The 19,478-nt window shown below is 32.2% G+C and overlaps 1 protein-coding gene across 1 annotated transcript in view; it reads right to left on the bottom strand.

Moving 5' to 3' along the window:
- Positions 1-1,529: 1,529 nt before the first annotated feature.
- LOTGIDRAFT_210612 (hypothetical protein) overlaps positions 1,530-19,478 on the bottom strand; it is a gene marked incomplete at both ends in the record, with an annotated part of 34,971 nt that continues 17,022 nt past the window's right edge. The window contains 14 exons of the mRNA XM_009063904.1: positions 1,530-1,628; positions 2,958-3,087; positions 5,788-5,910; positions 6,890-7,053; positions 9,756-9,897; positions 11,392-11,481; positions 13,207-13,346; positions 15,232-15,319; positions 15,575-15,646; positions 15,912-15,983; positions 16,345-16,439; positions 17,013-17,090; positions 17,888-17,951; positions 18,386-18,491. Of these exons, the coding sequence (XP_009062152.1) occupies positions 1,530-1,628; positions 2,958-3,087; positions 5,788-5,910; positions 6,890-7,053; positions 9,756-9,897; positions 11,392-11,481; positions 13,207-13,346; positions 15,232-15,319; positions 15,575-15,646; positions 15,912-15,983; positions 16,345-16,439; positions 17,013-17,090; positions 17,888-17,951; positions 18,386-18,491 (1,463 nt within the window). The remainder of the gene's footprint in view (positions 1,629-2,957; positions 3,088-5,787; positions 5,911-6,889; positions 7,054-9,755; positions 9,898-11,391; positions 11,482-13,206; positions 13,347-15,231; positions 15,320-15,574; positions 15,647-15,911; positions 15,984-16,344; positions 16,440-17,012; positions 17,091-17,887; positions 17,952-18,385; positions 18,492-19,478) is intronic.

The raw sequence follows: 19,478 nt of genomic DNA, 5'->3' as shown, positions 1-19,478 counted from the left end.
AGAATAAGACTTGGCATAATTATCTTAATCTTAATAAATTAACCCAATGTGGATATAATAATATAATGCAATTAATGCTGAAATAAAGATAAGAAAAGAAATGCTATACCTTCTTCTATGTAATAAACTAAACAAGGACAAATTAAGGCACCAGTAATGTCGTGAATACGTTAATGCAAATTATCATGTTCTGTAATCAAACCATCGAAGACAGTGTTTAAAACAATAGGTATTTTTACTCCACAATTATGAAAGGTCAGTCTAAAGCAAATATTGGCCTCTTTCTGTAAAGACCAATTATATCATTGAAATATAAACTTATGGTATCTGAGATCAGAATCATAAGAAATCGTATAACATTCAATTTTACATTATGCCAGGAATACTTTGTTTTCAAATATGACTTATTTCCCCTACACCAATGTCGTGCGTCAACAACGCTTGATTGTCCCATTACGAATATCTTAGAGGTTCAACGTTTCTGACCACTTAATTCCCACCACGTTACTTATGTATGCATGGATATTGTTTTGGTGTCTTTGCAGTATCTCCAAATATCTTAACAAATCTCTCGAAATGATCCAAATAACTTATATTAAGCTCTGTTTATCTAAAAGGCGCTTCTTTGGCTATCTTTTTCATAGAATTTTGCTATATTTTTTATGATGGTTGACTTTTTTCTGGGAAAAACCGTTTGTCATATTTATTATAGAATTATCCTTGACACAAGAATAAAATCTCTATCACAGAATGCTTAAATTCATATTTTTGCAATTCAAATATAAACAGGTCTTAAAATTATTAGGCATTTAAAAAAAAAAAATTCAAAAACAATTTCTCAAAAACCTTCAAATATATTTTTTAACCTACAATTAAGTCACATAGCTAAAATACCTAGAAGAATGCTTATCTTTGAATTTTGACGAGGAACACTTTGCATTGTCCATAATGTTTCAATGCCTATCAAGGCTGTTTGTGTACGCTGTCACCTACATAATGATTTGAGAAGAATATCTACATGTAAGTAATATTTGCGTATCACAAGATGGTATGATAAGGCCCGATTCCTTTGTTGGACTAGTTACATTCGGCTTTCGGAGACAGTAGTCTATTAAAGACTAGTATTATAACGGTTTCCTGTTGAGTTAGTGACTATTGCACCATCATTAAATATTATTGCATTGTGAATGAAAATCTTGTCAGTTTCTCGCTAAATATCTATCATCAATCTGATTTAAGTACAGCCCATGTAGTTCATTTCGGCTTGTTTATGTTGGTGGTTTCATTCACTAAACAGAGTTGAAGTTGTACAAAATGTAACAACAGAAAAAAGAAGAAACGCAATATTTCATTTGCATAGTAACCAGATTGATATCACATAACATTCAAAATGTTATCAAACACCAACACTCAGCAAGTTCCAAAATGTAATCATTACTTTACTTCTAGTTCCACTGTGGGCTTAAACTAAGTTTTATATGAATCAATTCACTTTCCAATAGTTTTAATCCTAGCATACTGAGTCTTCATCAAAAATCCTTATCCCATCCGGACAAATCATCAGGTGGTGGACCATCCTCGTCTTCGGGATAATCATCAAAGTTCGATGTATCTGTTGGTGATTTTATCTGAAAAGATAGAAGATCAAAATTATTGAATTTAACTCATGTACAGCCTAGTAAACGCGCTTGATAACATTGTTGGTTTGGTTTTATTCATCATATACTATACGTATAACAATTCATAGTCTGTAAGCCTACAATAGTTGTAACGTTATCGAAGCAATAAGTTTACTTTTGATGCGGGTAAAAGTTTGCTAAAGTGTATCTGAGCCTAGAGCAAAATTTCTCCGTTGTTGTCGTAGCATTCTGGTAACCACAAAGTTTGTATTTGTTTAATTAATTTCAATACAGAGCATAAGTTTCGACAATGAAAATTTATTCTACTGTAAATCAAGTTCACAGAATAGTAATGATTAAATCACACATTATGATAACATCTTAACTGGAAACTTGAGAATAAATACAGTAAAAGAAAGACTCAGTTATTCTGACCCACTGGCCTACATCATTAGGAACGATCATGTTTATGACTCTATCAGAAGGGATTATTACAATAATCACATTAATATTTTCATATCAGTTCTACTTTCAATTTCTACAAGACAATTGTCACTACCTTACAATTCTTGTATTGCTATAAGAATGGTTTTTTACTGGTTTAGATCGAATTTGAATAAAATGGATCAGGACAACTATAAAACTTTAAATGAAAACGGTGATTTTCTTTTTATAAGGAGAAGGTGTTGGTTGAGGTGACGACAGGCAAAGACGATGCCCCATAGAGAAGGGGTTTTCAACCCCTACGGAGGTAATTTTGAAATTTTTTAGGAGTACCTGACAATTATATTTTAATATAACGCTTTATCCTTCGACGTGAAAAGAAAAAAACAGGGGTGATAGTACGGATATATATGGGTACGAGGGTAATAGTTAGGATCTATAGTGGTAAGGGGGGTAATTGTTAGCAATTATAGTGGTAAGAGGGGTAATAGCAAGGATTTATAGTGGTAAGAGGGGTAATAGTAAGGATTTATAGTGGCAAGAAGGGTAATAGTAAGGATTTATCGTGGTAAGAAGGGTAATAGTAAGGATGTATAGTGGTAAGATGGGTAATAGTAAGGATTTATAGTGGTAAGAGGGATAATGGTAAGGATTTATAGTGGTAAGATGGGAAATAGCAAGGATTTATAGTGGTAAGAGGGGTAATGGTAAGGATTTATAGTGGTAAGAGGGGTAATGGTAAGGATTTATAGTGGTAAGAGGTGTAATATAATCAAATAAGGATCCCGAATGTCACACCTGCTGTTAATCGTTTTCGACCCCTATTATTTCTGAGAATCAAGTTTTTGTCCTTGTCTTATTAGGGGAAAGTTAAACTAGGGGTCATATACTTACCACAGGTATAATCGGTGGTTTCATGGATCTGTTTCTTAATCCATCCCAGTTAAAACCTTCAAACCAGGTGTGTTTCTGTATCTCTCTAATACCACCTCGACCATAACCTAATCTTTCTAGTGGATTATCTCTGTAAAATATCAATCATTATAGACTTATATTACATATTACATAATAAGGACAACATCCAGAGATGATAAAAGAAGAAGAATGCCACACAGTTTCTTATAATATGACAGGAGTATGCATGCTTTAATTGGTGTTCCAACAAATCTATTGTCAAACTTTAGTAGGGACACAGGCTGAAATAGGTCAGTCATCTGGAGATCAGTGTGAAACTTTTAATATTTCAGTATCGCTCTACAATATTGTTGGGTGTATTAAGCTCTATTTTTAACAATGAAAATATTTTGTTAATTAAGGCTTTCTTTTCGATAGACTGACTACATTTTAGTTCAAAAGGGTGACGATTTATTTGTATCTATTTATTACATTACACAACAGTGGAAAACCATTATAACTATCATGATGGGTATCATTTTGAGTTTTCAGTGTACTAGAATATAACTCAGGGGAATTCGAATAAACAACGCTACAACCCACAAGACATATGTTTTGAAATAAAAAAAATCAATTTCATTAGTTTAAAACTTGTGTTCATAAATGTATTTCAACAGAGCGATATCTTGTCCGACGCATAAATAAACCCAATTACGAAATTTTAAGAATCTACAGTAATCTTAACGCCGCAACAAACCAACTGATTTACAACATAGCTTTTGTATGAAGTGCGATAAAACTAGGTATCAGTTCATAAATAACCTAGGCTGAACCTAAACATTGTGTAATAAACAAGACAGGTAGTAGATAAAACTGGGAGTTATCATTGATATACTGAAATACACATTATTATCAAAAACATTCTTTCTTTCTGAAATATTTGTTAGAACAGATTTCAATGACAGAATACATAAATCAACATCTTTTTTGTTACCTAGTTTTTCTGAAAATTCGGATGTTTTGTGCAAGATTTTTGTAAAGAATTTATAACGCACCTGAAACAAACTACACTGTTGAAGGGTTTCAACTAAATTTTGAACTACTGTTGCGACTTTTGGGTGGATATAAGGTATTGCTGGGTCTAATCTACCTGAGCGCATCGAAAATAGGTTTGCTCATTTTCTAGTTTCTAGTAAAAACTTGGATGTGGTCAGTGACCTGAGTATGGAAATTTGACACCCATCATTGGAGTTGTAAACCGATACGACGAGATGCTGTGAATCGTCAGTCGATTTGACCCTCATTTACAGACATTGAGGATACGTCCCGCTCAAATAACAGGACGGTGCAAGGCAGGGTTCAATTAAGATTGAAAAAATTGGTTACCAATTTATCACATTGGATATTTTTTAGCTAATCATGTTAAATGTTGATTCGCAATTTCGCATTTCATATAAAATCGGTAGCAATTCACAATGTCGTACAGTCGTAAACTTCAAATTTATATTTCCAATGACGATAATTCATAAGGTTAGAAACTGTCGAGTATCGCCTTTTCTTGTAAATTTTGCAGAAGATGTACACAAAAAATATTGGTTTTGATTCGCAGATCGTTGCGATAAATTTTGATTTCGGCTGATCATAGGTAATATTGAAGGGCAAACTGCGATGCGATGCCACTTACATTGGTGCCTGGTTCAAGGAAAGTTGCAATGAAGACAAATCTAGAAGGTATTGGATCTCAATATTTACAAAATATACAGCCATTCCTTTCCTACCAAGTTGCATCAATGTAAGGTCAGTGTTAAGATCATTGAATTAATCAGATAAAAAGTTTTCTACCAAAATCAATAATGTAATCAGAGATAAGATGTTATCCAATTTAATTGTTGTTCAGTCTATTGTATAATCAAACCCTACAGCAGTATTCTTCTGTTAGATTTTGATGTTTTTATGGTACACGTTTTGTGAAGTTGATTTTCAACTGCAGGTCCTTCTGGTTTTCAATTAAGAAGATAATCATATGGTGATGGCCTCAATGAATACTGAATTAACTTGTCACTTGCAAAAATATGTCTACAGGTACAAAAGCTAATTTGATTTGGAATCAATGTGTCACTTATCAAGATAATATTCAAAGTGATAAGATTGAGCGAGGTGCATATCTCAAATAAATGTGTATTGAGCTAAATTAAAATCGTTGTATTGTGTTTTGATTACCTCTAAAAACTGAAAACACTTTAACGAGATTAACGAAAATAATTCCTATTCTTACATTTCAAACTGACAATTAGGGGAAGCCCGTTTTTTCCCGTATTCTCGAGATTGGAAAAGTTATCCATATTTCAAAAGCAGGCTTCAATTTTTTTGGTACGAATTGGCAAGTCGAGAACACCCTGAATAATACTGACAGATTTAACCTGTTGAACGATTTGTCTGTAAATAATATTCCAATTAAAATACAGAACAATTAAACCATTTTTCATTCTGGTATTTCATGATTCCAACATATATACGCATCTGCTTTCACATTCTCATAGCTAGTCTGAAACATTCTGACTGTTTACTTACCATCAGATATTCTCTTTTTAATAACAGTAAATAAGTTCATTTATATCTAATTCCAACACCTATGCTGCATTACATTTAATTAGCCGTGTTTTTTGCATTTCTTGATTTATATTCAAAATAATATCAATCCGCTAGGAATTTCTGTCTCCTATTAATTTGTAGCTGGCTAAGATAATGCACTATTTCGAACTATCTTGACACTTGAATATACATTTCACATTTCAAGATGGTAGACAAAGATTATAAAACAAAAACAAACCTGCATAGTTTTTTGATTAAAATTTGAGCATTTTTCGTTATTTTTCTTGGAAAATCTATTGCATCGATTCCCTTTAATATCAAGTTGTATGTTTTCATTGGATCTGGGCCAGCGAAGGGTGGACTGAAAAATATAACACAGACAAATGTTAAACATAATCTGAGAAAACATGAAACATTTCAAGTTTAAAAGTCAATTGTCGAGATCTATTGAAGTAATTTTAAAGAGGAGAAAAAAGCCAAGAAAGTGGATATGTGAGTAAATAAAGTTAAATAAACACTTATCAGTGAGATTCCGTACAAGTTTTACCAATTCCCCTCACTTGATGATTGAAGCCAAAATCAAGCGATAAACTGATTGCTTCTTGTTTGAATTTGTTAGACTTTTAATGAAATCACTTGTTCATATTTCGCTTATAATGTTTCATCTCTTTATATCAGACGTGCGTTTTGCCACACTTTCCAAATTCACTTATCCAAATTAAACCATAAAATAGCAAATGGAACAATACAGAGAAAATAAATGACGATATAAAGAGAAACAAAATGATATTAGTTGTAATTTATCTCGATCTATCGGCACCAAATAAGATTATTATGATATAATAACAGCACGCTGGACGTTTATTACATTTTAAATATATTATAACTACATGTTATAACCATTCCTATACCAGTAATAATCATAATTTTATCCAACGATCTCCATTTCATTTCAATTACCAAATTACATGTTTTCCTTTGGCACCCGACATATAAAAACACGACACACGAGAAAAGATGTAAGATATAATCACAACTCTTTTAGATGTTAAACTCCAAATAATTACACGATACTTTCACTCTTAATCAACGGTTCAATGCTACAAATTGATATCCAATCTTCCATGAAATTGGAAACGATACTTGAAGAAATCATTGTCGCAGAGATAAGTTGTTCTGGCTCTGGTATCCCCACCCTGTAGCACAAATATTTCAAGTGAGAACGGATATGGGAGACAACCTTTTCCCAAATTCTTATTAGTATTGAAAACTGTGGTCCTAATCTAATAATAATGATGAGTTAAGAGTCTTTAACTTCTGTTACCAGAAATAATACATACCTTCCAGTGAGTAATTCAAACATCAGTATACCTAGAGACCAGTAATCAGCAGATATATCATGACCTTTATTTAATATAATCTCTGGTGCTACATATTCTGGAGTTCCACAGAATGTCCACGTTTTTCTCCCGTGACCAACTTTCTTAGCAAACCCAAAATCAACCTGAAAATCAGAAGTAAAACATTGTAACCTTAAGTGACATTGAGACATGTTAGGATCACCTATAATTATTCGTATTCGAATAAACTGTGGTTCCAGGTGATCCATTACAGCGTCGGAATGGATGCCTTCATTCTATGGGTTGCATAGACTGACATTCTCCCTCCTGTGATACCTTGATTTACCAATTTCTGTTAATATCACGCAGACATGCGGTTTTTCCATTATTGTCAATAGATGTAGTAATCCTTGTTTTGCAAAGTACCTTTTACCTCTTTTGTTCGACGATTCTATGATCTTAATATTTAATTATATAATAATATTATATCATAATATTTAATTTTAATTATTTTTGAGTATGGTATGAATATTTCAAAATATACGATGTAATTTGGCGATGTAATCAAGGCAGATGAAAAACTTGGTCAGTTGAATAATGTAAAATAGAGTAATAACCCTGTCTCAAGTTATTGGTATATGTACTGAATTAACTTCCTGTTGACATTTATAATATTATACCTTATATCTAGATAGTGTATGATATTACAGGAAATATTATTATATAATATAATTAAGGTGGAAGTCTTAGATTAGAGTCTTTAACATTATGACGTTTGACGTCACACACGATTTGAAAGTGATCTGGCCCAAGGCCGCAAAACATTTCTCGTGTTCAGCTTAGTCATAATGCCCCTTCGCATTAAGGAAAGGTAAAATTTTCTGATTAATGTGATGATTCCAGAAACATTGTGCTCTTTCTTTGATACAATCAATTATGCATCAGTAATAGCTGCTTCAAATTTGAAAAAAAAGGTATGAAAAAAGGGTTATGACCCCGGGACCTGATACTGTTTTTCCTTTCCTCATTGTCTACATGAGCAAAGACATTAATGTCCTCTTGTATCCTCGTGATGAGGTATTCGACTATATGTTTTGTGTGCCTTTTATATTGCTTCTATAATGCAAGTTTTGGTGAAAAGGTATTTAATCCTGAACTCAATCAAAAGTAAACTAGTTGGCGTGATAAAAATATCCAACACAATCATGTTTCTTTTTCTAACATTTGTAACGATTAAAATCTTCTTTATATATTTTTGTAGGATAACTTTTTTAATCGTAATCATTGTAATCTTTCAATGACAGAAAGAGTCGCGACTAAAACAAGACGGCCTTAACTTCATTGATTTACATTTCACTCAGAAATCAATGTCAATGGCTTATTGTGTTATTTCCTTTTTTTATTCTGTTTCTGAACTTCCGGTTTTAACGTATCCACATTGTTTGATAATACCAACACAATGGCATTGCTGCGTGCACGCTAATGTTAACACAGGAAACCGGAAATGGAAAACAGACGAAACTGGCACAATTTTACATTTGGAACATCTTCAAGTCAGAATGATAACACGCTAAATTAATTTCTTTGAATGATATCGAAACTGAATTACTTACAAGTAGTATTTAAATGATAAAGGAGCTGTAGCAACATTTGATCATTCAAATAATTTAGGCGTCATTTACTTGGCTGAGTTTTGGTCTGATTTGTTGTGGCCATTGTAGCAGATTTATTAATTAAGAATGATCAGGACTCTCGGGGAAAATCGTGTAACTTCAGTGAATTTCGTTATGGTTTAAGTTAGTAACATTAATGAATTGAAAGAATTCGAAGGTTCAGTGAGATATCGAGAATTTCTATCTCTGACTATAGGCATATTACTGTACAGATCAGTAAATGTCTAGTAAATCACAATAGTTACATAATTATATACTGTAAAGAATACTGGTATATGTCATGTAGTTAGACTTTGGTGGCTGATTTAGAACAGAAAACATCTGATTAAGGAAGCATTCTTGAATTTACACTAAATAAAAAATCTCAAACTACTCTATGATTATAGAAAACAAAATTGAGGTCATCAAAAGAAAAATATAATATGCAAGTACAAATATGTCATTGTTTCGTTAATGGACCACCATAAACATCTAACTCAAAAAGAAAAGCAAACACTCCTTATCTCAGTACTAACTATAGTAACCTATTAAATTATTATATAGCTTTTTTATCATAGAGGTTACATCTACATAGGACTAAAAGCTTCCTTCTATTCAAAATCCATTACACTGGATACAAGAACTTTTCTCTCAAGACAGATTCATTCGCAAACAGACCCTCTCTGTCCGTGAACGAATTCAGATTCAGTTGTTTTTCATGAAACAACTGACAATTTCGTAAATTGGAACTGAACAGATGCAACCATGCTAATTGTAACCACACCCATCTAGTCCGTAAAAAATAAGTTTTTTTTCCATGTAATAGGATAGTTGTGATACCATATGATTGTGACAGATTTTAAACTATGGTATGTGTTTTTGTTTATGATTCCATCAATGCACTTTACTATTCCCATACACGTGTCTGTTGCGTATTGGAACAGTGTAACCACTTGCAACTGTACTGGTTTACAACTTAATCTTTACATCCATTAATTTACAACACAGCCCTTTAGAGCACGAGTGATGGTTTGATTTAACGACATTATTTGCATTACATTACAATGCCAAAATATATATTTGTAATGGATTACTACAAATAACATTAAGAGCATGTTACATTTAGTCTTAAAGAATGGGTTTTCAGCATCAAAACAACAAAACTTAACCATAAATCTGTCAAGAGTTCCGATACTAAGGAATTAAGTACTTACCAATTTGACATAACCCGTGGAATCCATTAAAAGATTTTCAGGTTTAAGATCTCTGTAAACTATTCCTCGACTGTGTAAATAATTAAAAGCTTCTACAACACAAGCAGTGTAAAATCTGGTGGTGTTATCATCGAACGATCCTCTTGAAAAAATAAACATTGAGAATTAACTGTGTTCTTATTCCTGAGCAGCGTTTATCATTTGTTGTATGAAATGATAACACTTCTATAACTTTTAATATGCAGCCATTAGTTTACAAATCACACATTTTAATATTTCTGTACTTAATGCCCCTTGTATCTTTACAATTATCTTTAATTGAATGACAACAAACATTTTGTCTTATGTGAATCCTTTCGTCGTCATTTAAAACCTGATTAATTTTCGCCATCAATGACGTATATATTATTCACTTTCAATATCCTTAGAATATCATTCACGCTTTGTTCGCTCCATCAAATGAATAACCTAAGATCTACGATGTCTTTGAAGAAGTGATAGCAGTGAATTATGTAAACTATATGTGATTAAAAAGCCGAATTTTAACTTAAAGCCTATAATAGTTATATAATGGAAAATTAACATCAAGTATTCGATTTCAGATTATATATAGTGTGGTAGAACCACATTCAGCAACAGAGTTTTTAACATTGACTTTTATGTTAATTAAAAATGGTTTGCCTTTTCTTTCTGCTGTAAGATAAATAAATGCGTGATTGTGGATTAGAGGAAAGGATAATTTCAATTATTATTTATAGGTATTAAGGTTAAAAGCGAAGCAGTAGATTTTTTTTACATGAAACGGAATTCTTAGTGGCGCATGCGCACCTGAATCACATCACAACATGCGATCGTAATCAACTCGTATCTTAAAACAGCTTAAGACGTAATTTTACTAAATAATTAGCATTCAAAAATCACATCAAAATTTCTACTGAAACATAGCGAGATCAACTCATTTTGCAAACCATCATTAAAGCAGTTGTCTACTGAAAAATACAGGTTCCACTCAACTCACTTTTTCTGTTTTGCAGATACAATACTGTTGGGATAGAAACACATCAGATTTGCGTTAGAAGATTTGGCAGTTTCATTTTTCGTAAAAAGAGACATAGGTTAAACGTGTGGTTTTTGTTAAAATATTGTACATAGGAGTTTTATTGAAGCTCGTTTTTTAGGTTCTTGGTAGCTTTAATTTTTTGAATAACTCACTTGACGTTGAGCTCAGGCCAGTAGAAAATAAAAATAAAGTGAAAATAGAATAAAAATGTTTAATTGTGGTTGGGATTTTGGAATATGTTGTAACGACGATATCTGAAGAATGTTGGCCCACGATTGTCATTTTACATGGAATATTAAAGCTATACTAACAGCTTAAAGGGATACCTAATTAGGAATATAAACCTATGATAAATGTGCCCACATCTAACATCAACATGCAAAAGTCTTAAGTCTCAGAATTTCAATTAGCTTAAATTTCTGCTATCATTCTGTGGATTTTCCAAAAAGACAACAACATTAACGGCAGAACAGCAGGTGCTCTGGACAAGTACCATTGGGTCAGTTGAATACAAGCGAGCATCAATCCACAAGAATTTTGTTTTGGGCAAAGAAATTATATTTCAAAATGACTTACTTGTCTCTCAACACGGTCCATAATTCACCTCCTAGACATGATTCTAATAACATATATAAATATTTTCTATCTCGGAACGTTCTGTGTAATCTACAACCAAAGTATTACAATTATTTAATTTGATAAGATTTATAATAAAAATAAACAAAATGAATTTCATAAACAAACAATTCTTAAATAAAGAGATTATGTTATAACTCCATCAACAGGTAGTATGTGTTAGAGATGAACTTTCAAAGTTTTTGTCAAGCTGACTGCAACCAAACTTGCTGTAAGACATAACACATTGTTAAAGGGATTGTAAAGAAGTTTTCTTTTTTTTTATATGTATCGGGACACTGATAGAATCAATTTGCACCATTCCCATTTTCCAAACGTCTGTGGTTCCTTCAATTCCACTAAAAGTAAGTGTTTGATGACGTCACTAATCGCAAATACCCTTACGTGATAAACCATATTTCACGATATGTGACATCATCAAACACTTACATAGTTTTAGTGGAATTGCAGCAACGACAGACCTCTGATTGAAAAGTGGAATGATGTAGATTGATTCTATCAGTGTCTCAGATACACATAAAACCCTTTAATAACCCCTTTAATACTCAGGATTATAATGTTCTAAATAAAATACTGATATAAGTTTTTCAGCCTCCATTCATAGGTGTTCTTATCATATAATATAATTATGACACTCTATGTCATGGTGTGTATGACGTGACCAAAACCACGGGTGCATGTCAATATGAAGAGATCTGCGATTAGTGTGAATAAACTACTTGTTTTGACTCTTGTAAGAAGTTTTTAAACACAAATATTTCGATAAATACAGCTAAGACGAGGTTTTAAATCTTAAATACCGATTCAATTGCATCTAAAGAGCATAGAAATGTATTTCTGTAATTATCAATAAAAAAAGTTTTAAAAATCTCCAAGTTAAAAGAATGATATGTTTCAAGTTACCGCTAATACTGAGATTTGCCTTAGATTGATTCTAATACAGGTCGTAAAAACATGTAAAAATGAATGAAATTTGATATGAGAAGGACTATTTTAGAACATGTAATTTCGTTATAAGATTACTGAAAGGTTGAATTTCTCTATTATTGGAGAAAGACTATATAGCGGTATAATTGTCTAGTGCAAGGTAACAGTGGCTTGCGGAACAGTTTGCTCTGATTCTTCTGAAATCATTGTTTAACAATGCTAGTTACAGTAAGTACGTGTAAAAAAGGGACAATAATAGGAATTCAGATCTCTCCACTAAAATAGCACATTTTTTGCCTCGTCAAATCGTTTTATTGAATTCCATGATCTGTCACTTTCATGGGTACAATGTATGCCGATTTGTCAAGATCAAGAATATCCCTTTACCCACTGATATTCCCCTTTTTTAAGAGATTGTAAAGAGGTTTTTTAACCACTTGCATCATTCCAACTTTTAGTCAGTCTGTGGTTCCTGCAATTCCACAAAAATAAGTGTTTGATGATGTCACTAATGCAAAATATGCTTCATCACATAAGGCTTTTCGCGATTAGTGACGTCATCAAACACTCGTTTTAGTTGAATTGCAGGAACCATCTGATTTAAAGTTGGAATGGTGAAAATTAATGCTATCGAATTGTTACTTTATTCTTTTACTCATTTTTTCGTGGCAATCGTGTGTGGCAATTAAAATGTGATCCAAAACATGATATTTAAAGTTTTAATTGCTTCCCCTACTCAGGTCTCTAGCATTTAAAATATAAACTGTTAAACTAAATATTATTAAAATGATTTTTTCTGCCAACTTGCTGAAAGATCAAGTTTCTTACCTGACTATAAAGGCACACCTGGCTTCACTCATAATACGTTTTTCATTCATGATATGTTCCTGTTGTCTAGTTTCCACTATATGGTGCTTCTTTAATATTTTTAATGCATAGGCTTTACTGTTATCGTTGTTTATTTGTACCTGGAGTAGAGAATAAATAGACTTTATAATTGCAAGTAATAAACCTTTGAATGGTTTTGTTTTGAAGTGCAATTGTCAGCCAATGAAAAATGAAGAATGTATATAGACAATCATATTAAAGAACAAACAATTTTTACACCAGTCTGAACCGTTATTCCAAATTCAAATTTATTGCATGTCCGTGTCAGCGTGCTGTATCCCCACTTTAACTAGATACATACCACTGATCAACTTACAAAGATTGGTTTGTTATTAAAAATGAACATGTAATGCCAAAAAGCAATTGCCAGTGCAATGATCTTGCATATTTAAACATACATAACCAATTCATGGTAAATTAAAAAACCAGCAAAAATTATACTTGAATAACAATTCAGGAATAATATGCTTCAAGACTGAATTCACAACATTCCAGATTAAACAGAGTATACAGTGAGGTTAGTGTAACACCTGTACAACCGGAATTTAAGAGAAGTAAAAAGAAATTTCCTGTCAGATGCACGCCCTTTTACAATATGGAACGCCCACATCTAACAATTAACACGCCAAGTAAGTGGATAGCAGAAAGTATTTACAACTTTTACTCCCGATTTTGCCATATTTTGATTGACGGAATGGACTCACTTGTAGAGCTTGAGGAAGGGGGGAGGGGAGGGTAAAAATTCAAAATCGAAATAATATAGTGATGTGCACATACATCTCTCAAATCCCAATCAAGGACATTCTACTCCTGAAATCCATAGCAGTCGGGAGCTGCATTAAACTTAATGTATATTCTGTAATGACTTAATTGTAAGGATATAAAACTTTTGCATTTTAAATCATGTTGCCTTTAGAAAAATGAACAGACGCATTAATTTATTGAATGAATGGTATGAAAATAGACATTTATATAGAGTACATGTTTTTAGCAAGAGAGAATTGGGTGTGTTTGTTTTAAGAGAGATTAGATCTATAATTCACCTAATGATGTTTATATTAAATCATCTTATATACCTACATCAACATATAATATACAAATTATCATATATACTAGACTTTATCTTGTATATTATTCATAGGTTATATACAATGTGTGATACGACCTTCTGTAAGGTATTTTCCATATTTATCATTAACCTGCTCTGAATCTGGTTCAATCTGATGGTTTATAATCTTTTAAAATATATCAGCCCTTATATAAGAAGTTTTTATCAAGAATGAATGTCCTCAAATTACGAGTTGTCAACTAGTAATGATCAGAGGATGCATGGCTGTAAATATGAACCCACTTTCCGAACAGATTTTTCAGAAGGATATTTCTATATATACAAAACAAATTCCCATAAAATGCCAGTACAAATGAACTAAAGTATTGCCATATGTCTCATTGTTAGGTCAGAGAGTTGTTTTATAGAATATTTGTTCCTCATACACAATCCGTACCGTAATGGTAAGACACACATTGCTCGAGGCGTGGTAATGTTACGTCTGTCAGGTACCATCATTAAGGTATAACATATTCCTTTGATATAGCTGTTATTGACATAGCCTACTATTGAATTGGTAATTCATACATTGCTGATGGAATGAATAAAGGATTTCTGATATATTTTCCTGTAGAGTAGATTTAAATAGTTATTCTAACACCATGAAAGGATGAATAAAAATGATTTTGAGTAATAGTGTTGCGTTTCTATGTTACGCCAATAGGATGATCCCATTTGTTCCTGGTGATTTCCATAATATAAGAACTAAAATAAGAAATTGAATACAGTCGTGTTCTCGTGTTCAAGTATTCTAGTGTTCCCGGGGATGTTACTGTGTGTTCCTAGAGAATATATCCCATTGACATAGTCATTCTAACATAGCCAGAAGGTATGAATAATGAAATGTTAATATTTACCAATTCTACTCGACCAAATCCACCAACACCTAACGTTGATAATACATGAAGATCGCTGAGTTTAATTTTAGCATATTCTGAATCAATACTGAAAATATATAATAACCATTTATTATACTGAATAAATAAAATTGATTGACAGAATAAATATATTTATTCCTTGCTAATATATGTTCTGAATGATAAATAAATAAAGGTAATCGGTATAGAAAGAGCTATACCAGCTCTGATTGAGACTTCCATTTCAGAACCATTTCAGAGCAATTCCCTGATAATAATTCCTGGATGTAAGATCACTGAGTTTAAACCCTGCCGAATATATTTAGTCCAAAATTCAAATTACCCAAGTTTTTCTTCATCATCTTCATATATTCTTTTGAGATCATCTAAATTACTAATAAGTTGGGAATAAGCTCTGAAAAAAATGAAGTATGAATTCTAGTCTCGATTTATCAAAATGAATCGTAATTTTCACTAATATCATCTGCACCACTCACAATATTCCAAGTCAAAATTAAGATGGAATATGTCTTTTCCAGTAATATCCAAATGTTTCGTATATCCTTCCAATGTTAAAGGAAGGCCCCTGCTGTACTATTTATTAAAAAAAATATAAGAATGAAGATTCCACGGTAGATTACTCTTGATAACTACAAACTATCAATAAAAATATGACTTACTCTCTATCTATAGTTAAACAGTCAACACCATCAGGATCGTGTGCTATAATATTGGCTGTCCGCACATCTTCACTGGAAAATATTATGAAAATGTTTTTAATATCATATATATCATTTGAGGCGACACATTGTACTTAAGATATAAGGGCACAAGGCCTCTGATTAGTCTGCTGGAACTACAGTGCCTGTAGCACTCTTAAAAACCAAAATCAAACACCAGTTTCCTTAGATTCGATAGTTCTACAAGCACTTAAGTGATTGAGGATTATGTCTCTCCCTTTAAATGCTTATGACATTCTCCACAATTAAAAAGACATTTCTCATGCAATCTCGACTATAAACTTTGACATTACAATAATTCAATCTCGGAATGAGTTAAAGGAAGATCTATCAAATGATACATTTACTTATTATAAGACAAAGATCAGCTTACCCTTGTAAGGCACGTTCACCAAAGAAATCACCTTTCTGTAAATATCTCATTGTGACTTCTTCGTGTGATTTGGAGCTGCGTTTTGTTACACGAACCTAAGAGAAGCAAAATATGGTACAGGTTGGCATATTTGACTCGTAGAAAAACATTTAAATTGCTTTAGGAGTTTAGCTCGGTATGACATTATTAACTCATTGGGTCAAGGGGAAATGTAAGTATTGTATGTGACAGGGGTTGCTTACATGTAGACATTCTGACATCAACAGCTTCAGTATGTCTTTATAATACTTTACATACTCTATGTATCTAATTGACATGCTCATCCACAATATCTCGATCGTATGATATAGATGTATCTACTAAACAATATTGGTCACGAGGGTTTTTTTGAAAGAATGTCAATTCGACAAACAATTTAACAGTGTGATATGCATTGTTCTAGAAGATAGATTGTCCTTTATAGCTTTTGACAACCGCCACTGTACTTTTAAAGATAATTCGTGGAATTTCACGGAGAAGATGCGTGTGATTATGGATTATTGCAAATGTTTATTTCAGGAAGTTGTATATAGTAATCATTAGCTGCAGTTCGCACCATTAAATTACACATCTAATGGAAATTAAAAAGTGACACACATAGACAGCTAAGCACATTTCGATATACGTACCTTTCCTTTAGCTATTATATAAAATGAATCACCTCTAGCACCCTGTCTGATTATATATTCACCGTTGTTATAATGTGCCTAAAATGCAGAAAAAATGAGATGCTATAACAGTGGCATAATTAGATATAGGTAGGTGGAATCGAGCAGTGACGAGGTTTACATCCGTTGCCTTTTACCTTGAGCAGGACGTTGCAAAGACAATCGGGTATGAATCAATTTAAGTTTTTACCATAAGTCATGGTTTATTTTCTATAATATATTTAAGAGCGATGTTTCAATCGTTTTGTTGTCAAAACCAAAAGAAGTTCTCAATGATACAATCTTTTTTACATCAGTGTTTTGCCATTTCCTCTAATGTTTTGCACTAATTATAAAAAGTCACTTATTCATAAAAGTGCATAACATAGAAACACAATTCTAGTACAATATTTTGAAGAGTATATTTAATGGCTTTAGCACATTTAGTGCTACATATATCATATTGAATGCTGGATTTAATTAGAACATGCATCTAACACAGAAACTATTTTGACATGTTAATGGGATAAAATTTTTAAACAAAATTCAACAAAAAGTGTTCAGGTAAAATATGTTACGAACATTTCAAGAAAAAATATATTTTTTCTAATTCTCAAGGGAGGCAAGTTTAAATGTTTATGTATTTGACTGAGACCTCAATTAAAATTATATGTTTGTAACTTAATTGTTTTAAAGGTAATTGTAATAAATTGTCTCTTGTTAAGCTATCAGTATGGACTTTGTAAATAAATGAACTCCAAACATGTGTTATATGAAAGGCTTTACCAATCATGGGCAAGTTCTTTTTAAGCTTTCCAACCCTAGATTCGAGAATATGAAAATATATGATAACATACCTCTTCTAAGACATCAGCTATTTTTCCTAAAGTTTCTTCTGGAAGGCCATCGAATGTTGGAACGCTGTGAAAAGAAAGAGAGTTGGGTGAAACATCTTATAGAAGAAACATTGAGACGTGAAGACTTTAAGGCCCAGTTATAGCAAGAAAAAGAAGCCCTTAAGTGAATTGTACACGAATTTAAATCTTTATTACTATATAAACATGAGATAAATCAGAAAGAGAAGAAGCCATCACTAAAGACATTGAATATAGCGGTCTGTTAACAACTGATGTAATCCTCGTATTTAAAATCAGTTATTATATAATTTTTAGAGGGTCTTTGATAAAGAAATTCCAATATATTTATAGAGCAAACGAAAGCAACAATTCATGCTACACCACCTTAATCAGCTTAAAAATAAAGTAAAGCACCAAAACAACGACAGAAAGTCACTTCGACTTCTGCATTTGAAAGGATATAGCTATCGACCCAAAGAAAAAATAATCTGAACAAACCTGCGTAAGAATTCTAAATGCTCTGAATGTCTCTGTAGACCAGTTCGCATCATAATACTTTGGAAACAGGGTCGATCTATTGCCCATAAACGACATGCTTGTAATGCTGAAATTATAAAAGGCAAATATTGAAATGTCATTCGATTTGAATTTCACTTTAACAATTATTGCTGTTTAAGATTGGGTTGATATAACTATACCTATATCGAACTCCGCTGACCACAACAATGTATTTTGCAGCAAGCTTTAAATGTATACAATCCGAGAAAGATCATCGCAAGGTGGTCAATAAACAAATTAAGTACTAAAGATCCGAACCGCAAAATGAAACCCGAAATTCAAAACAACATTTGGCGAAGACATTCAGTTAGAATTGTTACCCCTGTTCTGTCCTGGTTTTAATCAAATTATCGGTCTAGAAAGGATATACAGGGCGTGCAATTGAACGATACGACTCAGTTATTACTGCTTGTCAGTATTAAATAATTAAAAATATGTTGTTGTTGACTTTGTATCACGATTCAATGTTTGCATTTAACTACTCACAAAGTTGCTTTGATAAGCAAATAAACTTATTCTATGTAATAAACGTCGAGACATTATCAATCGAAATCATCTCCTTTAACAAATCTTGTTTGATTTTATGATTCCATTATCTTCAGTTGTACTACTTCAGACAATCCATAGGATAAAAGAATCCACAGAACCTACCTCCATTCGTCATATAACCATCAAAGGATTGGGAGAAAGAGGGAGTAATTAAGAGTTACTAATGGATTGATGAGAATTTACATTTATTACTAAAGACAAATTGAAACAGCAAACCAAGAGTCTTTATATTTAAAGTATTTCCATTAGGAGGAATCAAGTTGTATTGAATGATAGAAGGAAATAGATTTCATCTTATTAGGTCTACTGAACAGACATTTTGTTTGTTTCAACTCAAGTCGTTTCAAGATGCCATTTTCATGCCAATCAATTGTCCAATAGTCAAAATAGAGTTATTGAAAGATCAATTTTTATTACGCTGCTTAACCACAGACGAGGAATAAAATATTAGCGATCAATTTGATTTTAAAATTTAATCTTGCAA

This window comes from Lottia gigantea (assembly GCF_000327385.1).
Source record: "Lottia gigantea unplaced genomic scaffold LOTGIsca_6, whole genome shotgun sequence".
Lineage (NCBI taxonomy): Eukaryota > Metazoa > Mollusca > Gastropoda > Lottiidae > Lottia > Lottia gigantea.
This window is presented reverse-complemented; position numbering and strand designations above follow the sequence as displayed.